Source organism: Chionomys nivalis, chromosome X, assembly GCF_950005125.1.
Source record: "Chionomys nivalis chromosome X, mChiNiv1.1, whole genome shotgun sequence".
Taxonomy (NCBI): domain Eukaryota; kingdom Metazoa; phylum Chordata; class Mammalia; order Rodentia; family Cricetidae; genus Chionomys; species Chionomys nivalis.
Genome location: NC_080112.1, coordinates 70,841,663 through 70,864,876, shown reverse-complemented (window position 1 = coordinate 70,864,876; position 23,214 = coordinate 70,841,663). Strand labels below are relative to the sequence as shown.

Sequence of the window (23,214 nt, the reverse complement as noted above, 5' to 3'; positions counted from 1 at the left end):
TGTAAGTTTCAGGTGTCCCATTTTGCCTAAAAATACGCCAATATGCTTCCAAGAGATGAGAGCTTAAAAAAAAACCAAAATAATACCATTATCACACTTATAAATTACTAGTAATGAGAGAAATCTTTTCTTTTTACTTTTTCAAGAAAGGGTCTCACTGTATAAATCTGGTTGGCCTTCAATGTACAGAGACCCACCTGCCTCTGTCTCCCAAGTGCTGGGATAGGTCACTATGCCGAGCTTAGGAAGAGCTTTTCTTTCTTTCATTCTTTCTTTTCATCATTTCTTTTCTTTCTTTTCTTTTTTTAAAGACAGGGTTTCTCTGTGTAACCCTGGCTGTCCTGGAACTCATTCTGTAGACTGGGCTGGCCTTGTAGATCTGCTTGCCTCTGCCTGCCAACTGCTGGGATTTAAGGTATGTGCCACCACTGCCCAGCTAGGAAAAGCTTTTCAAAGCCCATTCTCTTCAGAGATGTTGGGGCAACAGGAACCCTTGATGCGCTGTGGATGTAGAAAGCAGGATAGCCGAGAAAGGTAGTGTGTGCAAAGTGCTTTGAACAGTACCTGAACCACGCCAGCTGGGACACAGAACTGTTATGAATCTTTTATCCACTCTAAATTCCCCTCAAACTGTCTTATTTCTGGCTTCTTAGTGAGGATAACCATTACAAAGGAGGATTGGAGGATTTAGAGTTCTGGTGGCGAGTTCCTTGGCGCATTGGAGCCCTTGGGTGAGCAACTGGGACTCTGGAAGGCACTAGAAAGTGGCCCAAAGGAAGCTGTAAGGCTTGGGGATGTATGTAGCTCAGTGGGAGAGGTTTACGTAGCAGCAGGTACCGTTACCCTGAGTTTGACCTCAGCAACGAAATGCAGGAAGCAGCCTGTGCAAGGCTTAGCGGTGGAGGGGACCCCTGAAGCAGTGCGACAACGGAGCCGAGAAAATCCAGTAACAGAGAAAGGCGCTTGCTGTCCACCCTGATGTCTTGAGTTTGATTCCCAGAACCCACATGGAGGAAAGAGAATTATGTCCTACAAGCTCTCCTCCGACCTTCACACACATGCTGTGGCATGAGCACACACATACATACCAAATAAATAATTGGAAATTGCAGTCCAGCTATCCAGGAACTCCCTAAATATTCCAGACTGGTCTAGAACTCAGAGATCCTTCTGCCTCTCCGGTACTGGGATTACAGATGTGCGTTGTCATGCCTGGTATGTAAATGTTTCTTGCATGAGTACCGCGTTAACATGACTTCCACTCCTTCCCATCCAATTCCTATCATGTCCCCTCCCCAAAGCTCTCACATGCATAACCTCTTCTTAATAAAGCCTGCTGAATTCATTTAGTATTGTTTAAATAAGAGCTTTAGTTTTGGGTTTCGTCCACCTACATTCCTCTCCTCCGGTTTTTCATTAATTAATTAATTAATTTATCTGAGACAAAGTCTTGCTTTTATGTTAGCCCAGTCTGGATCTTGAGATCTTCCTGCCTCTGTGCACCACCGCGAACGGTTTAGGCTTTGTTCTTTTTTTTTTTTCTCTGTTATTTTTTTTTATTTTAATAAAATTTCCAACTGCTCCCCGTTTCCCATTTCCCTCCCCCTTAGGCTTTGTTCTTGAAACCCTTCAGAGTCTGATTTAAAAGGTGCAGGACTTTGTCTCTTAGGCGTGTGAATTCGAGTATGTTCAGTGCCAAACACTGGCAGGTAGGGAAAGGGGCAATGGAAACCTCTACGGGCCATTACAATAAGACAGCCTCCACTCGCGAGCTCAAGAGAAACACGCGCACATTTTATTTAATCTCTCATCTCCTCCACGTTGCCCTCAACACTCTCACCCTCGGGCGGCACAGTTCGGAAGGGACAGAAAAACACGAGCAGTCACGTGAAGACGTAGTCCCATACGCGGCGTCAAACTAGCTAACGTAGCCGGCGGGCTCCAGTGCTCGAGGGCGCAGGCGCAAGACCTTCCTGGGCGGGACTCCGGAAACCGCGCTGGAGCACCGGATCCCGGATTGGCCAGCCTGGAGGCGGCCGGTTGGCTCTTCCTCCTGGTTCGTGCGCCTTACTCAGTAAGGCGGGGGCGAGCGAAATTCAAGCGTGGCTTTACCGTAAAGCCGTTTCCCTCGGCCATGGAGGCTTCCCAAGGGTTAGCGGAAGTCGAGACTTTGAACCCACGGCTGGCTGAGAGTTACCTGAGGTACGTTTGGGCCTCCGGACGGGTCTAGCTCGCAGTCCCTGGCCTGGGGTTGGGGTAGAATGATTCCCACATGCTCCCCGACGAACCGTTTGTGGATTTGACCGACGTTTCCCTCACCCCCACCCCGCGCCCTCCCATCTTAAGTCAAATAAGTTTCCAGTCTGAACTCTTTCGAGACAGTGTTTCTCTGTGTATCCCTGGCTGTCCTGGAACTCGCTCTGTAGACCAGGCTGGCCTCGAACTCATAGATATCCGCCTGCCTCTGCCTCCCAAGTGCGGGGCTTAAAAGCGTGTGCCACCACCTCCCGGCTGTAGTGTGAACTCTTTAAGAGCCCGAATTTCAATTAATTGATGAAGTCCTTGAGTCTTTCTAACCTGAGCCTGGGCAAAAAAGAGAGGGAAAATGGTTCCCATGTTGTTAGTAATCGGTTAGTGGAAATGGGATCTGAAAAAGAAATGCTGTATAGTGTTTGATAAATGCTGTCAAATGCTTCGCTTCCTCACCAGAGTCTTGCCTTTAAATGAAAGAATGATCAGTTATAATGGTCGGTGAGCGAAGGGAAGGCATCAGCCAGAAACGGAACCGTTAAGAAATGTGCCTGAATAAACAAGCTTTCTTTCACCAGATGACTGACTCAGAGCTTGGTAATGTGGAGAGGAATATTTAACTATTAAAAATTGTAGTACAGGGTTGGAGAGTTGGCTCAGGGGTTAAGAGCACTAACTTTTGGCACTTGCAGAGGACCCAGGTGCGATTTCTAGCATTCATATAGTGACCCACAACTGCTTGTCACTCCAGTCGTGCAGGATCCTGTATTCTCTTCCGGCTTCCACAGTCACTACCTGGCTGGTGCACACACATACATGCAGGCAAAACAAAAATGCCCATAAAACTAATTTTTAAAAATCTGCGTAAAATAAGCAAAGAACTTGTAGGCATTTTCCCTAAAAGCATACTAATAGTGGCAAACAAGCACATGAAAGGATGCTCAAAACCACTTATCAGTAGAGGAAAGAAAATCGCAACTACAGTGGGGTGTGTGGCATTCTGTCCTGGGAACTGAACCAGGGTCCTCTGGAAAAGCAGTTAGTGCTCTTAACCACCAAGTCATATCTCCAGCATGGAGGTGCATGTTGTTAACTTGTAGTTTTTTTGAGGCAGGTTTTTGCCCTGTGTAGCCCAGGCTGCTCTTGAACTCTTGTCTTTCTCTCTCAGCTTCCAGAGTATTGCAGGTGTGTAACACCCAGTCCTACGGAATTAAAGTTTGGTGTTGGCAGTGGTCAGAACCACCGGTATTTTACCCAAGGGACCTTCTCTTGGGTAAAAATGTAAATGTAGAAAAAGGATTTTTTATTTATTTATTTATTGAAGATTTCTGCCTCCTCCCTGCCACCGCCTCCCATTTCCCTTCCCCTCCCCCAATCAAGTCCCCCTCCCTCGTCAGCCCAAAGAGCAATCACCCTGCCCTGTGGGAAGTCCAAGGACCACCCACCTCCATCCAGGTCTAGTAAGGTGAGCATCCAAACTGCCTAGGCTCCCACAAAGCCATTACGTGCAGTAGGATCAAAAACCCAGTGCCATTGTTCTTGAGTTCTCAGTAGTCCTCATTGTCCGCTATGTTCAGCGAGTCCGGCTTTTTCAGACCCAGGCCAGCTGGCCTTGGTGAGTTCCCAGTAGAACATCCCCATTGTCTCAGTGTGTGGGTGCACCCCTCGCGGTCCTGAGTTCCTTGCTCGTGCTCTCTCTCCTTCTGCTCCTGATTTGGACCTTGAGATTTCAGTCCAGTGCTCCAGTGTGGGTCTCTGTCTCTGTCTCCTTTCATCGCCTGATGAAGGTTAATATTCAGGAGGATGACTATATGTTTTTTAGAAAAAGGATTTCATGGCAAACCAGAGGGAAGCAAAGTTAGCGACTGTGTGGATATTTAGACCTGGAGTCGTGTAAGAAAAGGCAGTACAGGGTGTGTGCTTCACAAGAGAGTTGATTTGACTCTCATGTCTTCACAAAGACTATCTCTGTATAAAACTCTGTGGCTTTCGAAGTTAAATATCTCAAAGGATGTAATTTTCAACAAGATTTGATTAAATCAAGCTTAAAATTTAATTTAATTAAAAATAAATGGCTGGTTTACTTGTTTTTCTTTTCTTTTTGTTGTTTTTTTGTTTGGTTTGGTTTGTTTTTTTGAGACAGCCTGCCCTTTCTCTCCATAAAACATTTTATTGTGTAAGATGCCTTCTTGCTGTGTTGTTTGATGCACAGAAGATTTTATTTACTTTTTGTCCTCATATTTAGCTCATAACATAGCCTGGTTTCCTAAAGTAATACAAATAGCTTATTTGTCAGGCTAGATTAAACAGTCCTTATGGGGGCCATTTCTGGGATACAGGTGTGTCAGCATATCCAGCAAGTATTCAAGTTGTGTTTTGTTTTAGGCTGGAAAGGGTTTGTTTTAGCTTCTACTTCCAGGTTATAGTCCATGACTGTGGGAAGTCACATCATATTCACAGTCAAGAACAGAGAGAAATGAGCACATGTATACTTTTCAAAACAGGGTTTCTTTGTGTAGCTTTGGCTATACTGGAATTCACTCTGTAGACTAGGCTGGCCTCGATCTCACAGAGATCTGTATGTCTCAGCCTCCTGAGTGCTAGGATAAAAGGTGTGCACCACCACCACCCAGCACAAGTTTTTTTTTGATATTTATTGAACTCTACATTTTTCTCTGCTCCCCTCCCCCCTTTAACCCTCCTCCAAAGTCCCCATGCTCCCAATTTACTCAGGAGAACTTGTCTTTTTCTACTTTCTACTTCCCATGTAGATTAGATCTATGTAAGTCTCTCTTAGTGTCTGCATTGTTGTCTAAATTCTCTGGGATTGTGGTTTGTAGGCTGGCTTTCTTTGCTTTATGTTTAAAAACCAGCTATGAGTGAGTACATGTGATAATTGTCTTTCTGTGTCTGGGTTACCTCACTCAAAATAATGTTTTCTAGCTCCATCCATTTTCCTGCAAAATTCAAGCTGTCGTTATTTTTTTCTGCTGTGTAGTACTCCATTGTGTAAATGTACCACATTTTTCTTATCCGTTTTTTGATCGAGGGGCATTTAGGTTGTTTCCAGGTTCTGGCTATGACAAACAAAGCTGCTATGAACATAGTTGAGCACATGTCCTTGTGGCACGATTGAGCATCCTTTGGATATATACCTAAAAGTGGTATTACTGGGTCTTGAGGAAGGTTGTTTCCTAATTTTCTGAGAAATTGCCACACTGACATCCAAAGGGGTTGTACCAGCTTGCATTCCCACCAGCAATGCAGGAGTGTTCCCTTTACCCCATAGCCTCTCCAGCATAAGTTGTCATCAGTGTTTTTGATCTTGGCCATTCTTACAGGTGTAAGATGGAATCTCAGAGTTGTTTTGATTTGCATTTCTCTGATGACTAAGGTCTTGAACATTTCCTTAAGTGTCTTTCAGCCATTTTAGATTTCTTTGTTGAGAGTTCTCTGTTTAGGTCTGTACTCCATTTTTTATTGGATTATGTGATCTTTTGGTGTCCAATTTCTTCAGTTCTTTGTATATTTTGGAGATCAGACCTCTATCTGATGTGGGGCTAGTGAAGATCTTTTCCCATTCTGTAGGCTGTCATTTTGTCTTGTTGACCGTGTCCTTTGCTTACAGAAGCTTTTCAGTTTCAGGAGGTCCTATTTACTAATTGTTTCTCTCAGTGTCTGTGCTTCTGGGGTTCTATTTAGAAAGTGGTTTCCTGTGCCAATTCGTTCAAGTATACTTCCCATTTTCTCTTCTATAAGGTTCAATGTGGCTTTATTTTGAGGTCTTTGATCCATTTGGACTTGAATTTTGTGCATGGTGATAGATATGGGTCTATTTTCATTTTTCTACATGTTGATATCCAGTTCTGCCAGCACTACTTGTTAAATATGCTTTCTTTTTTCCATTTGATATTTTTTGCTTTATCAAATATCAGGTGTTCGAAGATGATATCTGGGTCTTCTATTTGGTTCCATTGGTCCTCCTGTCTGTTCTTATGCCAGTACCAGGCTGTTTTCAGTACTGTAGCTCTGTAGTAGAGTTTGAAGTTAGGGATTGTGATGCCTCCAGAAGTGCTGGGAGCCAATTCGCCATTATAAGATGGCGCTTGGCCCTGGCCTCGCTTGGTGAACGTAGAGTTTGAAGTCAGGGATTGTAATGCCTCCAGAAGTTCTTTTATTGCCCAGGATTGTTTTGGCTATCCTGGGGTTTTTGCTTTTCCATATGAAGTTGAGTACCGTTCTTTCGAGTTCTTTGAAGAATTTTGCTGGGATTTTAATGGGCATTGAGTTGAATCTGTCCTGGCACAAGTTTTTAATAAATGAAAATACTTCCTTTTGTAAAAAATGTAAATATTCAGTAAATAAGATATATGCAATATTTCAGGTACAGTTTGGTATATTAATGGTAAGTTTAATATTTTTTTTTCAAGATGGGTTTTTTTTTTTTTGTGTAGCCTTGGCTGTCCTAGAACTAGCTGTATAGACCAGGCTGGCCTCAAACACAGAGATCCTCCTGCTTCTGCCTCCCATGTGCTGTGATTAAAGGTGCATCCTACCACTGACCAGCAAGGTTACAGTTTTTTACGTGTATGAACAAATCCAAGTTCTCTGCAAGAGCAGCAAGTGCTCTCAATCATTAAGCAATCTTTCCATCTAGGTAAAGTTTTTTCTATAGAAATTTCTTAGTGTCTGTGTGTGCATCATGTGTGAGTGCAGGCACAAATGTACCCGTAGACGAAAATTTTCTTCTGCCCAGTCCCACAGCCATTCAGTCCCAATGAAAGACACAGTGGCTTATGTTAATTATAAACTGTTTGGCCTATTAGCTCAGGTGTGTTATTAACTAGCTCTTACAATTAAATTAACCCATAATTCTTATCTATGTTTAGCCATGTGACTTGGTACCTTTTCTTAGTGTAGCATTTTCATCTTGCTTCCTCTGCATCTGGGTGGCAACGGCAGACTGAGCCTTTCCTCTTCCCAGAATTTTCCTAGTCTGGTCACCTCACCTATATTTCCTGCCTGGCTACTGAACAATCAGCATTTTATTTATTTATTTTATTTTTTTCTGAAGCTGAGGACCAAGCGCTCTACCACTGAGCTAAATCCCCAACCCCTTAATCAGCATTTTATTAAACCAGTATGAGTGACAAGTCTTTACAAGATACAAGAACATTATCACACAGCATGTACCATGGTGGCATGGGTGTGGAGGTCAGAGGACAGCTCTTGGTTTTTGAGAGTCTCTCAAACTAGAGATCCTTAAATCTCAGCCTCCTGAATACAGGAATTGTAGACATGTACTACTATGCCATATTTAAGTTTTACTTTTTTGGGTAGAAATTTTGTTACTTTCTTTCACAAATAGGGTGGACTAAGACGTATGTGTATAAAAATACATGTGCATGCTTTATTGTATTTATTGCTAGTGATAACAATTTTGAGAAGGAAACACCAGTCTACATCCATTTTTGGTTATGCTGAAGATTGAACCTGGGGCTTTACATATGTTAGACCGGTGCTTTCTCATTGAGCTACATCCTCAGCCCAGTCTCCATACCTGTTGATAGGGAAATTGTGAAAAAATAAGTGTATCTCTATCCATACATTGGTATACCATGAAGCTGTTGAAGAAGTAATGTATAGCATGAAGGCATAGCACATACTTTTCAATTTCAGTGTTCATGCAGATTATCTTACCAGTACTCTGTCCTTTCAGTTGCTTGATCTTTTTTTTTTTGAGGTTCTCTTATTCTTGTATGCCATTTAACATCATAGTTACACTGTATGCCTTGCACTACTAATTAACACAGCACCTCCTGTATTGACCACCTTGCAGAGACATGGATGAATCCTGCTGTGTTTTGACTATGGCTTGATCCCACTAAAACTCAGGTGGAGATTTAATTGCCAAAGTAATGGTCTTGAGAAGTAGTGGACTGGGTATCAGGGGCTCTCTCATGAAGGGATTAACTCTCAGCAAGTTTGCTTTATGTTAGTCACTTTCTGTTGCTATAACAGAATACCTATAAAACAATACCTTTAAAAAACAGCTTAAGATTTATGTGTTCTCCCAGAGCAGTGGTAGCGCACACCTTTAATCCCATCACTTGGGAGGCAGAGGCAGGTGGGATCTCTGTGAATTTCTTGCCAGCCTGGTCTACAGATTGAGTTCCAGGACAGCCAGGGGTATACACAGAGAAACTGTCTCTATAACCAAAACAACAACAGAGATTTATTTTGGCTCATGATTTTAGAGGTTTTGGTAATACTTGGCTGGCTGCATTGCTTTTAGGCCTTCCTTGGGTAAGGCAGGAGCTTCATGAGGAAGTAGCATAACAGAGGGAACAGGAAGGGAAGGGGAGTGACCTGGGGCAATGCATACCCCTCCTGGGTACACTTACAGTCACTGGCTTCCTCACCTGGGCCCCATCTTCTAGGTTACACAGTCTCCTAATAATGCTATCAGATAATGATTTGCTATGCTAAATGATAATGCTATCAGATAATAGTGCTATCAGATCAAGCCTTTGTTAGGTTATAGTCCTCAGGATCCAATTTGGGACTCAAAAGCCTTTGAACATCACACTGGTACTGGGCCTTCAATGCAATTTTTCTTTCTCTTTTAATACTTTATGTCTTTTTTCATTTTTTTTCTGTGCATGTGTGCATCTATACAGACATATGGAAGTCAGAGAGCAACTTTTGTGAGTTGATTCTCTTCCTTCCACAGTGCGGGTTCTGGAAAATGAACTCTAGCTATCAGATTTGGTGTCAAGTGCCTTTACCCTCTGAGCCATCTTGCTGGCTGGCCTGAGGTTTTAGTTGAGGAGGGATAGTTGAGTGCAATGTATGTGCATGGATTTGTGTAGGTGTGCATCTGTGTGCAAATGTGTAGAGGCCGAAGAAGGACACTGGGTATTCTGCTCTATCACTCTCCATTCTTTCTCTTTGACATAGGATCTTACTGAAACTGTAATGCCCCAGGCATTCTTGTGTCTTTCTTCCCAGCAGCACTGCAATTACAGGCACACACATAGTCGAACCCAGCTTTTTATATGGATGTTATTGGGTTCTTATACTTGTAGCAGCTGCTCTTACCCACCGGGTCATTTCTAGTCCCAGTACATGAGTTTCTGTTTGTTTGTTTTTTACTCTGGAAGACTTCACGAATTTGCTTGTCATCCTTGTGCAGGGGCCATGCTAATTTCAGTATTCAATATTTAGTATATGTGCTGCCAAAACGAGCACCAGTACATGAGTTTTTAAGATAGGAATGCATTTCTTTTTATTTTTTTTAATTCTTTTTATTTTTAAATATTTATTTATTATGTATACAATATTCTGTCTGTGTGTATGTCAGCAGGCCAGAAGAGGGCACCAGACCTCATTACAGATGGTTGTGAGCCACCATGTGGTTGCTGGGAATTGAACTCAGGACCTTTGGAAGAGCAGGCAATGCTCTTAACCTCTGAGCCATCTATCTCTCCAGCCCGAAAGGAAGGATTTTATTATTTAGATGGAGTCTCCTGTAGCACAGGCTGACCTTGAAAACTAACTGTAGCTGAAGCTGGCCGAGAAGTCCCACCTTCATATCCCAAGAGCTAGTATTATAGGTGTGTGCCCCCTTGCCTGACTGGGAGGATTGATTTTTGTTCACAATTCCATAGGTTTCAATTCATCATAACAGGAAGGGTGTGACAACGTAGAGTAGTAACAGGAGGGGGACAGGGTAACATGTCCCCAGTGATCTTCTTCCTCCAAGAAAGCTATTTCCCAATAATATTATATTATGAATCCACTAAGGGGTCAGTCCATTCATTATGTCCAAGCCCTCAGGATATTATTGCCCCTGGAACTGTTGTTTTACAAGCCCAGAGTTGTGTTTTACTAACTTCCTAAGTATTTCTAAATTCAATTAAGCTAAATTAACCATCATTGCAGCCACATTTTATTAATGGAATCACACACACACAAACACACAGTCTTGGGCTTGAACCCAGGACCTCATGTTTAAAAAAAAAAAAAGAATGAAAAACTTTGAACTAGAGCCTCATTAAGATACTCAGGCTGAGCCGGGCGGTGGTGGCGCACGCCTTTAATCCCAGCACTTGGGAGGCAGAGGCAGGCGGATCTCTGTGAGTTCGAGACCAGCCTGGTCTACAGAGCTAGTTCCAGGACAGGCTCCAAAACCACAGAGAAACCCTGTCTCGAAAAACCAAAAAAAAAAAAAAAAAAAAAGAGAGAGAGAGAGATTCAGGCTGTCTTGAACTCAGGTATCCAGGTAGCCCTTGAACTTGTCATCCTCATGCCTCTGCTTTCCTAGTGCTGAGATTACAGGCATGTACTAATAGGCCTGGCTAGAATCACATTTTGTTGTTGTTATTGTTTTGAGACAAGGTCTCACATAGCCCAGGCTGGCCTGTAATTGAATTTCTGGTCCTCCTGCCTCTACCTCCCAAGTGCCAGGATTACAGGTGTGTACCACCATGCCTGACTAGACTCAATTTTTTTTCTTTGAGACAGGGTTTCTCTGTGTAACAGCCCTGGCTGTCCTGAAACTCCTTGTAGACCAGGCTAGCCTCAAACTCACAGAGATCTGCCTACCTCTGCCTCCCCAGTGCTAGGATTAAAGACATGCACCACCACTGCCCTGCTAGACTCACTTTTTATCTAAATTTTAAGCATTCCACTCTCCCTTACCTTACTTAGTGTAGGATGCCAGTGTGAATAACCATTTGACATCACTGGGCTCTACAGTCTTCTCTTGGAGTCTTTTCACTCTTCCTTACTCAGCTTGGGTTCACACTTCCCTCCTTACATAGCTCTGAAGTTCAGAGTCAGTAATATAGAAACTTCCTTGCATGTAATTGTAACTTTCTCTTCCCTGGCCCCCTGTATTTTTACCCTCTTGACAAGACTACAACCTTCATGTGGTATTTCTGGAAGTTGTGGCTATTATCTTATATGGCAAGAAAGTGTTAAGGGCCAAGATGGAATCAAGGTCACTAACAGTTGGCCCTAAAATAGAGAAATTTCCTCCAGATAATTGCAAGGGTCCTTAAAAGTGGTGGAGAAAGGTAGGAGAGCCAAGTTATGCTATGAAGGAGAACTCAGCAGGTTTTTGCTGACTGGTGAGATGGAAGTGGCTGTGATCTAAGAAATGTGAGCAGCCTCTAGAAGCTGGAAAGAAAAGATTCTTCCTCTTAGACCCTCCAGAAAGGAATGTAGTTCTACTGGTACCTTGATTATTAGCCCAATAAGACTTGTGGTAGACTTCTACAGAACCATAGGATAGAAGGTAATATGTGGCAATGAAGCCGGGCGGTGGTGGCGCACGCCTTTAATCCCAGCACATGGGAGGCAGAGGCAGGCGGATCTCTGTGAGTTCGAGGTCAGTCTGGTCTACAAGAGCTAGTTCCAGGACAGGCTTCAAAACCACAGAGAAACCCTGTCTCGAAAAACAAAACAAAACAAAACAAAAAAAAAGTGGCAATGAGCAGGGTGCTGCACACCTACCACTTGGTGGCAGAAGCAAGAGGATATCTGTGAGTTCATTCCCAGCCTGATCTACATAGTGAGATCATATCTTAAAACTAACAAAAAAGATAATGCGCACCTATATGGTGGCCTATGCCTATAATCTTAGTGCTCAGGAGGTTGTGTCAGTTGTGTTAAGTTTGAGATCAGCCTGGGTCATATAGTGAGTTCCAGTCCAGACTAAGCCATAGAGTGAGACCCCTGTTTCAAAAATGATAATACAGACTGGAGAGATGGCTCAGCGGTTAAGACCACTGGCCCACTGGCTGCTCTTCCAGAGGTCCTAAGTTCAATTCCCAGCAACCAACCACATAGTGTCTCACAACCATCATAATGAGATCTGGTGCTATCTTCTGGCCTGTGGGCATACATGCAGACAGAACACTGTATACATAATAAATATATCTTTAAAAACCAACAAAATGATAATACAGAACTAGACAGATGGCTCAGCGCTTAAGAGGTCTAATTTCCAATACCCCCATGGCAGCTTCCATCTGAAATGCTAGTTCCAGGGGGGTTCATAGGAACTGTGTGCTCACTGTATACAGACATACACACAGGCAAAACACAAAATAAGATAAGTAGTTTTAGGATAACATAGTTGTCCCTCTCTGTGTCCTTAGAGATCAGTTCTAGATTTCTAGATTTCCCTTGAATACAAAAAAACAAACAACAACAACAACAAAAAAAAAACTGCAGGTACTCAAGTCTCTCATTTATTTTTTTTTTCTTTTTCTTTTTTTTTTGTTTTTTCGAGATAGAATTTCTCTGTGCAGTTTTGGAGCCTGTCCTGAACTCGTTCTGTAGACCAGGCTGACCTCGAACTCACAGAGATCTGACCGCCTCTACCTCCCTCAAGTCTTTCATTTAAAATGATATCATATCTGTGTCCTAGTTTAAATCATCTCTGGATTACTTATAATGCCTAATACAATGTAAATCTATGTACATAATAATTAATTTGTTCTGTTTAGGGACTAATGATAAGCACAAAAGTTTGCATATTCAATACCATTGTTTTTCTCCCTAATAACTTCTTTTTAAAAATATTAGATTTGTTTTATTTTTAAATTATTTCTATGTGTGTGTCTATGTGAGTGCAGGTGACCTCAGAGAACAGAAAAGTGTTGGGGTCCAATGTTAGCCCAGACCCTTAATTATTTTTTTTTGACAAGACCCCAACATAAACTATCTCTCCCTGGACCAGCGTGGAGGCGCGGGAATAAAGACATAACTCACTTGGCTTTATCGGGAGGGAAGTTTTTGGTGGTCCCTCATGAAGTCTTGAATTTACATTTTGAAGAATTTTTTGTTTATATTTTAAACAGTCTTTATATCAAAACTTAACTGAGTGGGAAAATCATTAGCATTTTGTCTCCTAGGTAACCAGGTGAATGGCTTTTTGTCACATTCACAACTACCTGTTTGTTTTGTATGCTACCTGTCATACATAGGCTGAATTAACATCTCTATTTGGCATCCTCTAAATTACAAAGAAAGGAGCAAAATACCCTGACCTTCTGTTAGCTTAGTGACAGCCTGTCTGGAAGTTTATGTGACCCATCTTAGGTGTGGCCTATGGCTTGATAGCCTGGTTGTCATACCATATAGAAAAATGGGCCTAGGGCTGGAGAGATGGCTCAGAGGTTAAGAGCATTGCCTGCTCTTCCAAAGGTCCTGAGTTCAATTCCCAGCAACCACATGGTGGCTCACAACCATCTGTAATGGGGTCTGGTGCCCTCTTCTGACCTGCAGGCATACACACAGACAGAATATTGTATACATAATAAATAAATAAACAAACAAATAAATAAATATTTCTTTAAAAAATTTAAAAAAAGAAAAATGGGCCTATAATTTATTCTTTCTTATTAATTTTAATAAAACCTGTGTTTCTGTAACAGGACAGGATGATTATGCCTGGCTTGGGCAAAGACTTCTATTTATATTTTTTGTCCTTGGAACAGGCATTTATATATGTGAGCTTCTGTCTTAGGCATCTGAGAAGAAGACACTTTAAACCTTTCATTGACTGCTGATCTCTGTGAAGAAAAGAGATTAATGGAGAGAGATACCTTTGGGCTCTGTGTCTTAGAGCCATGCTTTTTTGTTAGGATAAATTATAATGCTTTATAAATAATTATTCTCCCAATGGCTATAGTCTCTTATTTTAAAAGAGAAGAGAATTACCTGATTTGAGAATGTTTTTTTAAGCTAGTTTAGAGTAGCTCCTAAATCTTTTTTTCCCACACAGACATCTTGAGCTAACTCTTAAATCTTTTTTTTAAACATTTATTTATTTATTATGTATACAACTTTCTGCCTCCATGTATACCCACACGCCAGAGGAGGGCGCCAGATCTCATTATAGATGGTTTGGAGCCACCATGTGGTTGCTGGGAATTGAACTCAGGACCTCTGGAAGAGCAGACAGTGCTCTTAACCACTGAGCCATTTCTCCAGCCCCTTAAATCTTTTTTTTTTTTTTTTTTTTTGGTTTTTTTCGAGATAGGGTTTCTCTGTGGCTTTGGAGCCTGTCCTGGAACTAGCTCTTGTAGACCAGGCTGGTCTCGAACTCACAGAGATTCACCTGTCTCTGCCTCCCAAGTGCTGGGATTAAAGGCGTGCGCCACCACCGCCCGGCCCCTTAAATCTTTTATATTGTATCAGTATCTAAAATTTTTGACATATGTATTAAGTCCCAACATTTATAGGATGTGTCAAACTTTTTTTTAGCATTTGACAGGTTAATATAATATTTTGTATTGTTGGTCAATACCAACTTTTTAAAATATCTGTGTTAGTACCATAATTTTTAGCATTTTTGGTCAATACCAACTTTTTTTTAACATTTTATATGTAGTTACAAATATTAGGTCAATACTGGTACGAGTATAATGACATTGTTGTTATTAAATACCAGTTTTAGTCTCTGAACAGCAGTTAAACCCTTAGTCTGTCCCCTTCTTAAGTGAAGAGGGGTTTTGGTTATTTATTATTTTGAGTCTTTGTGAGTTCCAGAGCAGTCAGGTATACATAGAGAGACCCTGTCTCAAAAAATAAAAAATCCCTTTTCTCAGATATGTTATAGGTTGGTATATAAGTTATATGTATAGGTTTGTGTCAAGTTGACAAAACCAACCAACACAAGCTCAAAGTCCTAACCCCTTGATCTTCTAATGGTTTGTGATGATTTGTGTGCGTTTCTCTCTCTCTCTCTCTCTCTCTCTCTCTCTCTCTCTCTCTCTCTCTCTCTCTGTGTGTGTTTGTGTAGAGTGTTAGGTATATAGGTGTGTGGGTGCATGTATATGAGGGTGCATGTGCATGATATGTGTATGTGTATATCGTGTGGAGGTAGGTACAACCTCAGCTGCTATTCCTTTTTTTTTTTTTTTTGGATTTTTCGAGACAGGGTTTCACCGTAGGTTTTTGGTTCCTGTCCTGGAACTAGCTCTTGTAGACCAGGCTGGCCTCGAACTCACAGAGATCCGCCTGCCTCTGCCTCCCAAGTGCTGGGATTAAAGGCGTGCGCCACCACTGCCCAGCTCTTTTCTTTTGTAGATCGTGCTTTCACTGTTTCTCTTGGCTGGCTGGCTGGCTGGCTGGCTGGCGAGTGGCTGCCTGACTTCTGACCTCGGGTGTGTCCCTCTCTTTCTCCCTCATTCTCTGCCCTCTAGAGCCTAGATTTTTCCTCCTACTTATTCTCTCTGCCCATCAGCCCCACCTGTCCCTCTCTTGCCTAGCTATTGGCTGTTCAGCTTTTTACTAGACCAGTCGGCCTTCGGCAGGCAAGGTGAAACAAATACAACACATCTTTACATCCTTAACAGAGGCAGCATAAACAAATGTAACATACCTTCACATAGTTAAAGTAATATTCTGCAGTATAAACAAACACAACACATCTTTGCCTAGTTAAAATAATATTCCACCTTTCCATGGCCTCTGCATCAGCTCCTGCCTCCAGGATCATTCCCTGTTTGAGTTCCTGTCCAGACCTCTTTCAGTGGTAAACAACAATATGGAAGTGTAAGCTGAATAAACTTTTTTCCCTCCCAAGTTGTTTTTGGTCATGGTGTTTCATCATAGCAATAGTTACCCTAAGACACACTAAGTACACTTATTGGGAATATTGAGGCAGAACAACAGATCCACCTGGGGCATGGGGTAAGAAAAAAACCTTAAGTGAGACCTGAACTGTATCTTTTAAAAAACTTTTAAAAAACTGGTATGTATTAATTATATAAAATAATGGGTTTCATTATGACACTTTAATGTGTGTGTGTGTATAGACAATACGTTGATGGTATTATTTCCCCATTATCCATATTTAAAATGATTTGTAATACCATCTGTTTTTTTGCAAACAACACAATTTCCTGGAACTGCTGTGTAGATCAAGCTGGCCTCAAACTTACAGATCAGTCTGCCTCTGCCTCCTTGTGCTAGAATTAACGTTGTGTACCACTATACCTGATGATCTTCTTAGTAATATCTGAGTAGTACTCTATTGTGCATATAAATATTTGTGTGTGGCCTCTGGGTGAAAAGCATTAGTTACTTTTATGGGTCTGTGAATTCTTAAATTCCAACAGAGAGTCAAAAAATCTAATGTTGAAGCCCAGAGATCTGTGTCTTAACAAGCCCCTTCCCAAGAATGTCTATAGAAAATTTAAGAGTCATCTTTACTTGTCTTTGTGTAATGGAGATTGCACCTAGAGCTTTGTGAATGTTAGACAAGTGTTCTACCATTGAATTAGATATCTTAGCCTGAGAATCAATGCTTTTTTAGCCTTGTTTTTTTTTTTTTTGCCTTTTGAGCCAGTGTATAGCTCAGGCTGGCCTTTAACTCATGATGTTCCTGCTGTCACTGGAATTACGGATGTGAGGTATCACACCTGCCTCTGAAAATCTTTAAAGATGAGTGAGGTGAAGTTAGCACAGTGAAAGAGGGGAGTGTTCTAGAAAGAGAATGGTGGTGTGAGTCTGTACTTAGAGGACACAGAAAAACGTAATGGTGTAAGGACTTAGAATAAAACTTGTAAGGTATGATAGTATAGGCCTTTGATCACAACACTCAGGAGGCAGAAGCAGGCAGACCTTTGAGTGTGAGGCCAGACCAGTCTGGTCCAGTCTACACAGTGAGTTTCAAAATAGCCAGGGTTATATAGGAGTACCCTGTCTCTAAAACAAAAATATCTAAGGTAGGTAGTGACTAGTAAAGACAGAGGGGTCGTAGGATGTGTCAGAGAGGACTTGTACTACCAGATTAAGCAACTTAAATTTTGTAGACTATGGGTCCACCATAGACATTTTTGAGTTAACACCTTCATTGAATGCCAGGCATTTCTCCTAGTGATACTATACAGTTCAGTGACATTATATTCACATAATTGTGGAAGTGGTGTGTTCAAATAATTGTATGCCTTTCACATAGCTAATTTTAGGATATTTTCATTACCCTCCAAAGAACTTTGTAACATTTAACCATCGCCTCTCCAGCCCTAGAGGGTTATAAAGTAGTGCCTTATTGTGGTTTTGGTTTGCATTTCCCCATGACTAACATCTTTTTATGTTCTTATTTACCTTTTAATGTTTTTTTTTTTTTGTTTTGTTTTGTTTTTCAAGACAGGGTTTCTCTGTGTCTTTGGGGACTGTCCTGGAGCTAGCTTTTGTAGCCCAGGCTGGCCTCGAACTCACAGATCTGTGTGCCTCTGCCTCCTGAGTGCTGGGACTAAAGGCTTACACCACCACACCCAGTTCTATAAAGTATTTTTGTTCTCATTTTTGAGGAACCTCCATATTGTCTTCCATAGAGGCTGTACTGTTGTATATTTCAAACAGTATGTAAAGACTGTTCCCTACCCCAGAATTCTTGCTTTCTTGTCAGCATTTGTCTTAGTTATTCCAAGTTGGGTGAGATGGAGTTTCTTATATTTTTTTTTTACTTATTGTCAGTGTGTGTGTGTGTGCGCGCGTGTGCGCGTGTGTGCGCACGTGTCTGTGTGTGTGTGTGTGTGTGTGTGTGTGTATGTGCAGAGGTCAGAGTACAGCTATGGGGACTTCCTTCTATAATGGCTTCTAGAGAGTGAACGCAGATTGTAAGGCCTGGGCTGAAAGTGCCTTTACCAGCTGGGCTATCTTGCTGGGCCAGGATGGAGTCTTATTGTATTTTTGATTTGTATTTCCCTACTAATAATATTGAGCATTTATTCATATAATCCATTGTTCATTTTTATTTTGTGTTTTTTGAACTAGAATCTCATGTAACGTAGATTGGTGTCAGATTTGCTTTGTAGCTGAGGCTGGCCTTAAATTCCTAATTCTGTCTCTACTTTCCAAGTGTTGATATTATAGACATATACTAACATCTCCAACTGTAGTTCTTCTTTGTGTTTGTTTTGAGGCAGGGAATTAGCTCTAGCCCAGGCTGGCCTAGAACTTAAAAAGGCCTTTTTATATCCCTCCATCCCTCCATCCATCTAGCTATCTTGAGTGTAGGTGAGTAGATGCATATGACAGCATGTTTGCAGGTCAGAGGACAACCTGAGGAAGTCAGTTCTCTCCCTCTACTATGTGTATTCCAAGGATCAAACTCAGAGGGCTTGGTGGCAACGCCTCTACCCATTGAGCCAGCTCACCAGCCCTGGCCTGGAACTCTTGATCTTCTTGTCTCAGCCTCTGAAGTGCTTGAAGTACAAGTATGTATTTTTTTCTGTGCTAATCTCTGCCGTCCTGAATTAAGGGCTTTAGAAACCCAATTTAGTTAACAGGGCTGAATGAACCTGGTAAAATGCTTGCCTAGCATGCACAAAGCCCTGAGTTTGTCTCCCAGCACCTCATATAAAATTGGGCATAGCACATGCCTATAATTCCCAGCACTCATGAGGTGGGTTAGGAGTTAGAGGCTAGGGGGAGATAAGTTCAAGCTCACCCTTGGCTATATAGTGAATTTAAGAAGAACTGCATGGGGTACTTGAAACTGTCTTTTTTTTTTTTTAAAGCCCAACTACAGTCTGGATTAAAAAATGGACTCTGACCCTAGAGGCTTTTTTATGCCAAGCAAGTATTTTACCACTTGAGCTACATCCCTAGTCCCATGTCTTATTTCTTTTTTTTTTTTTTTTATTCTTTTTTACTTAAAATTTCCAACTGCTCCCCGTTTCCCATTTCCCTCCCCCTCCTCCCACAAATAAGCAACTTCCATGTCTTATTTCTTTACCTTTTTTTTCCCAAATAGATATGTGCAAGAAGCCAAAGAAGCAGCTAAGAATGGCGATCTGGAAGAATCATTGAAACTTTTCAATTTGGCAAAAGATATTTTTCCCACTAAAAAGGTGATCAGCAGAATCCAAAAACTGCAGGAAGCTTTGGCACAGTTGGCAGAAGAAGATGGTGATGACGAATTCACAGATGTGTGCAACTCTGGCTTGGTGCTTTATCGGGAGCTGTATGAGAAACTCTTTGAGCATCAGAAAGAAGGCATTGCCTTTCTCTACAGCCTGTATAAGGATCAAAGAAAAGGGGGCATCTTAGCAGATGATATGGGATTAGGAAAGACTATTCAGATCATTGCTTTCCTGTCTGGTATGTTTGATGCTTCACTTGTGAATCATGTGCTATTGATCATGCCAACCAGTCTCATTAATACATGGGTCAAAGAATTTGCCAAGTGGACACCAGGAATGAGAGTCAAAACCTTTCATGGCTCCAGCAAGGATGAACGCACTAGGAACCTGACACGGATTCAACAAAGGAGCGGCGTTATTATCACTACCTACCAAATGCTAATCAATAATTGGAAGCAACTTGCAAGCTTTAATGACCAAACATTTGTATGGGACTATGTCATTCTTGATGAAGCCCATAAGATCAAAAGTGCCTCCACCAAGTCAGCAATATGTGCTCGTGCTGTTCCCGCAAGTAATCGCCTCCTCCTCACAGGAACACCAATCCAGAATAATTTGCAAGAACTATGGTCCCTATTTGATTTTGCTTGCCAAGGCTCCTTGTTAGGAACATTAAAAACTTTTAAAATGGAATATGAAAATCCTATTATTAGAGCAAGAGAGAAGGATGCTACCCCTGGGGAAAAAGCCTTGGGACTTAAGATATCTGAAAATTTAATGGAAATCATAAAACCCTATTTTCTCAGGAGGACCAAAGAAGAAGTGCAAACGAAAAAGGCAGATAAGCCAGAGGCCAGGCTTAGTGAAAAGAATCCAGGTGTTGAAGCCATTTGTGAGATGCCTTCCTTTACCAGGAAAAATGATTTCATTGTTTGGATACGTCTTGTGCCTTTACAAGAGGAGATTTATAGGAAGTTCGTGTCTTTAGATCACATCAAGGAGTTACTAATGGAGACACGCTCACCTCTGGCTGAGCTGGGTGTCTTAAAGAAACTCTGTGATCACCCTAGGCTGCTGTCTGCACGAGCTTGTCATTTGCTCAATTTGGGGACTGCCACATTGTCGGCTCAGGATGAAAATGAGCAAGGAGATACCTCAGATGTGAACAGCATTGATCACCTAACTGACAGGGTACTGATGGAAGAGTCTGGAAAAATGATATTCTTAATGGCCCTGCTAGAGAGACTTCAAGATGAAGGGCATCAAACTGTGGTGTTTTCTCAGTCAAGACAAATTCTCAACATCATTGAGCGCCTTTTAAAGAATAAGCACTTTAAGATGTTACGGATTGATGGCACAATTACTCATCTTTGGGAACGAGAAAAAAGAATTCAGTTATTCCAGCAAAATAAAGAATACTCTGTTTTTCTACTTACCACTCAAGTTGGTGGTGTCGGTCTAACATTAACTGCAGCAACTAGAGTGGTCATTTTTGACCCTAGCTGGAACCCTGCAACTGATGCTCAAGCTGTGGATAGAGTTTACCGAATTGGACAAAAAGAGAATGTTGTGGTTTATCGCCTAATCACTTGTGGGACTGTAGAGGAAAAAATATATAGAAGACAGATTTTCAAGGACTCGTTAATCAGACAAAGTACTGGTGATAAGAAGAACCCATTCCGCTATTTTAGCAAACAAGAGTTAAGAGAGCTCTTCACAGTTGGGGATCTGCAGAACTCTGCAACCCAGATGCAACTTCAGTCTCTGCATGCTGCTCAGCGGAGATCTGATGAGAAACTAGATGAGCATATTGCCTACCTACACTCACTGAACATAGCAGGAATCTCAGACCATGATTTGATGTTCACTCATGAGCTGTCTGTTAAAGAAGAACTTGCTATGCTAGAAGAGTCTCCGTACATTCAACAGAGAGTGCAGAAAGCTCAATTGCTTGTTGAATTTGAATCTCAAAATACAATGGAAAGACAAAAAACTGGAAATGAAGAGACCTGGCTCAAAGCACATGCATTTTCTTCTCAACGGAAGAAGAAAGGTCCTGAATTGAACAAACCCCGGCCTCAACCGTCATACCTTCTGACTAATCCTACCCAGGTAGAGGCTATCAGTTCTCAGATGGCCAGTATAAGCATTGGTGATCAGTCTTCTGAGAGTGAGTCCCAAGATCCCTCCAAGTCACTTGATGTTACTTTGCTGCAAGGTGATGGGCACCACTATGAAAGTACATTGGATGCTGGCACTGGAGCTACTTCACCCCAGGAGGCTGGAAGTATGGGAAGAATTTGGACTGACTCTTCACTGGGACCTGCAGAATGTTTTGCAGCTGGAAATGAAGCTATGCAGAAGAAGGCATCACAAGCATCACCTGGACAAGAGGCCCTGCCAGAGAACCTCCTGGGAAGTTTTAATTATTTACCTAGACAATCCATGAAGGCTGATCTTGGGTCAAATTTAGATCTACAGGATAGTAGTCCCATAGCAGATGAAAATCAAAACATAGAATCAGATGTGCACGTGATTGAAATATCTGATGTCTTGTCAGCATCTCCTAGTGCACTGCAAGGTGCTCAAGCAAGCGAGGCCCAGTTGGAGTTGGAAGAGGACCTTTCAGAGTCACCACCAGAGTATGCATGTGATTTCAATCTTCTCCTGGAAGATTCCGCAGACAATAGACAAAATCTCTCCAAGTTTTTGGGACTCGCTGAGAAAGAAAATAGCCCTGCAGCTAACACTAGGGCAGAATCAGCAGTTAATCGCAGTTTTGATTCTTTTAATGAGAGTGATGAAGAACCAGACATGATTAGTGTGAAAACCAGAAGCAAAGCTAGAAGGATCCTCTCAGACACTGAAGATGAAGATGCTTTTAAAGGTACTTCCAGCACAAGTTCATTTAGCACCTCTCCCTATCAGTTCTCATCTGTGAAACAATTTGATGCTTCATCTCCCAAAAATGACAAAAGTCCACCTGGAAGGTTCTTTTCACCAAAAATACCTGAAAGTGTGAATATATCCTTAGATTCTAGGAGATCTCTGGCTTCTAGGAGGTCTTTGATCAATGTGGTTTTAGATGACGTGGAAGATATGGAGGAAAGGCTTGAGAGTAGCAGTGAGGAGGAGAGTGCTCCAGGTCATGAGGAAGAAGAGGAAGAAGAGAGCAGTGAGGAAGCCTCTGTGCACACAGAAGAGGATCCTTCTGAGGAAGCACAGGCTTCAGGAAACAAGCCGAGCAGCTTGACTGAGTCTGAGCCTAGACCTCTGACCCCGAAGAGCTCTCCCTGTTCCCCTGAACCTTTGTCAAGCGACCCTTTGGTTGATCCTCCCCAGGATCCAGCCGTGGAGGCTGCTGATGACTATGAGACTCTTGTAGCTCGTGGAAGAGAACTGAAAGAGTGTGGGAAGATACAGGAGGCTCTCAACTGCTTAGTGAAAGCTCTTGACATAAAGAGTGCGGATCCCGAGGTCATGCTCATGACTCTGAGTTTATATAAGCAACTTAACAACGCTTGAGAACTTTAGGGCCTGGTTAGTATGTCTAAAAAGTTTTGTTTAGTATTTCTTTCCTTGAATATTTCATTTTTTTCTTTTAGGCATATTTTACAAACTTTCAGATGACTTTTTTTTGTATTTTTAATTGATACTTCCTAAAGTTCTTGTGAAACTATCTGGGTTATTTTTTTACTCTGAAAAGGACCATCTTGTCTGTCAGCTCAGACCGGAAAATTAAAGTGACTTTTCTCAAGTGTTTTCTTCTCCATTCATGTTCTTTGTTTTCTTTTCTTTTTTCTTTTTTTTGGTTTTTTGAGACAGGGTTCGTTCACTTTCTTTCATGAAGTGATAGGCAGACGTATACAAAAACTCTTTAGTTACTACAAGAGCTTGTCACTTAGCATCCTAAATCCTGAGACATGTAGTAAAGTGATGTTTGTGCCTGCGACTTGGCTGCAGATGGCGCCTGTGCTGGCGTTCTTCAGCTACTAGCCTGCCCTGCAGTCACTCTTCCTACCACCTGGGTAGTTAGTTCACTCACCTTTGACTGCTTTTTTTCAAGCCACTT

At 41.8% G+C, this 23,214-nt stretch overlaps 1 protein-coding gene and 1 pseudogene across 1 annotated transcript; one reads left to right on the top strand and one right to left on the bottom strand.

Moving 5' to 3' along the window:
• Window positions 1-2,134: 2,134 nt before the first annotated feature.
• Ercc6l (ERCC excision repair 6 like, spindle assembly checkpoint helicase) lies at window positions 2,135-22,846 on the top strand. Its single transcript, XM_057759722.1, has 2 exons — window positions 2,135-2,202; window positions 19,034-22,846. Exons 1-2 carry the CDS (start codon window positions 2,135-2,137, stop codon window positions 22,665-22,667), a joined length of 3,702 nt encoding a protein of 1,233 aa, XP_057615705.1. The 3' UTR covers window positions 22,668-22,846.
• On the bottom strand, window positions 9,401-9,501 carry LOC130868698 (U6 spliceosomal RNA; annotated as a pseudogene).
• Window positions 22,847-23,214: the final 368 nt, after the last annotated feature.

Coding starts and splice junctions, on each gene's coding strand:
- Ercc6l (XM_057759722.1), top strand. CDS start 2,135: ATGGAGGCTTCCCAAGGGTTAGCGGAAGTCGAGACTTTGAACCCACGG. Junction 2,203..19,033: donor CTGGCTGAGAGTTACCTGAG/GTACGTTTGGGC, acceptor TTTCCCAAATAG/ATATGTGCAAGAAGCCAAAG.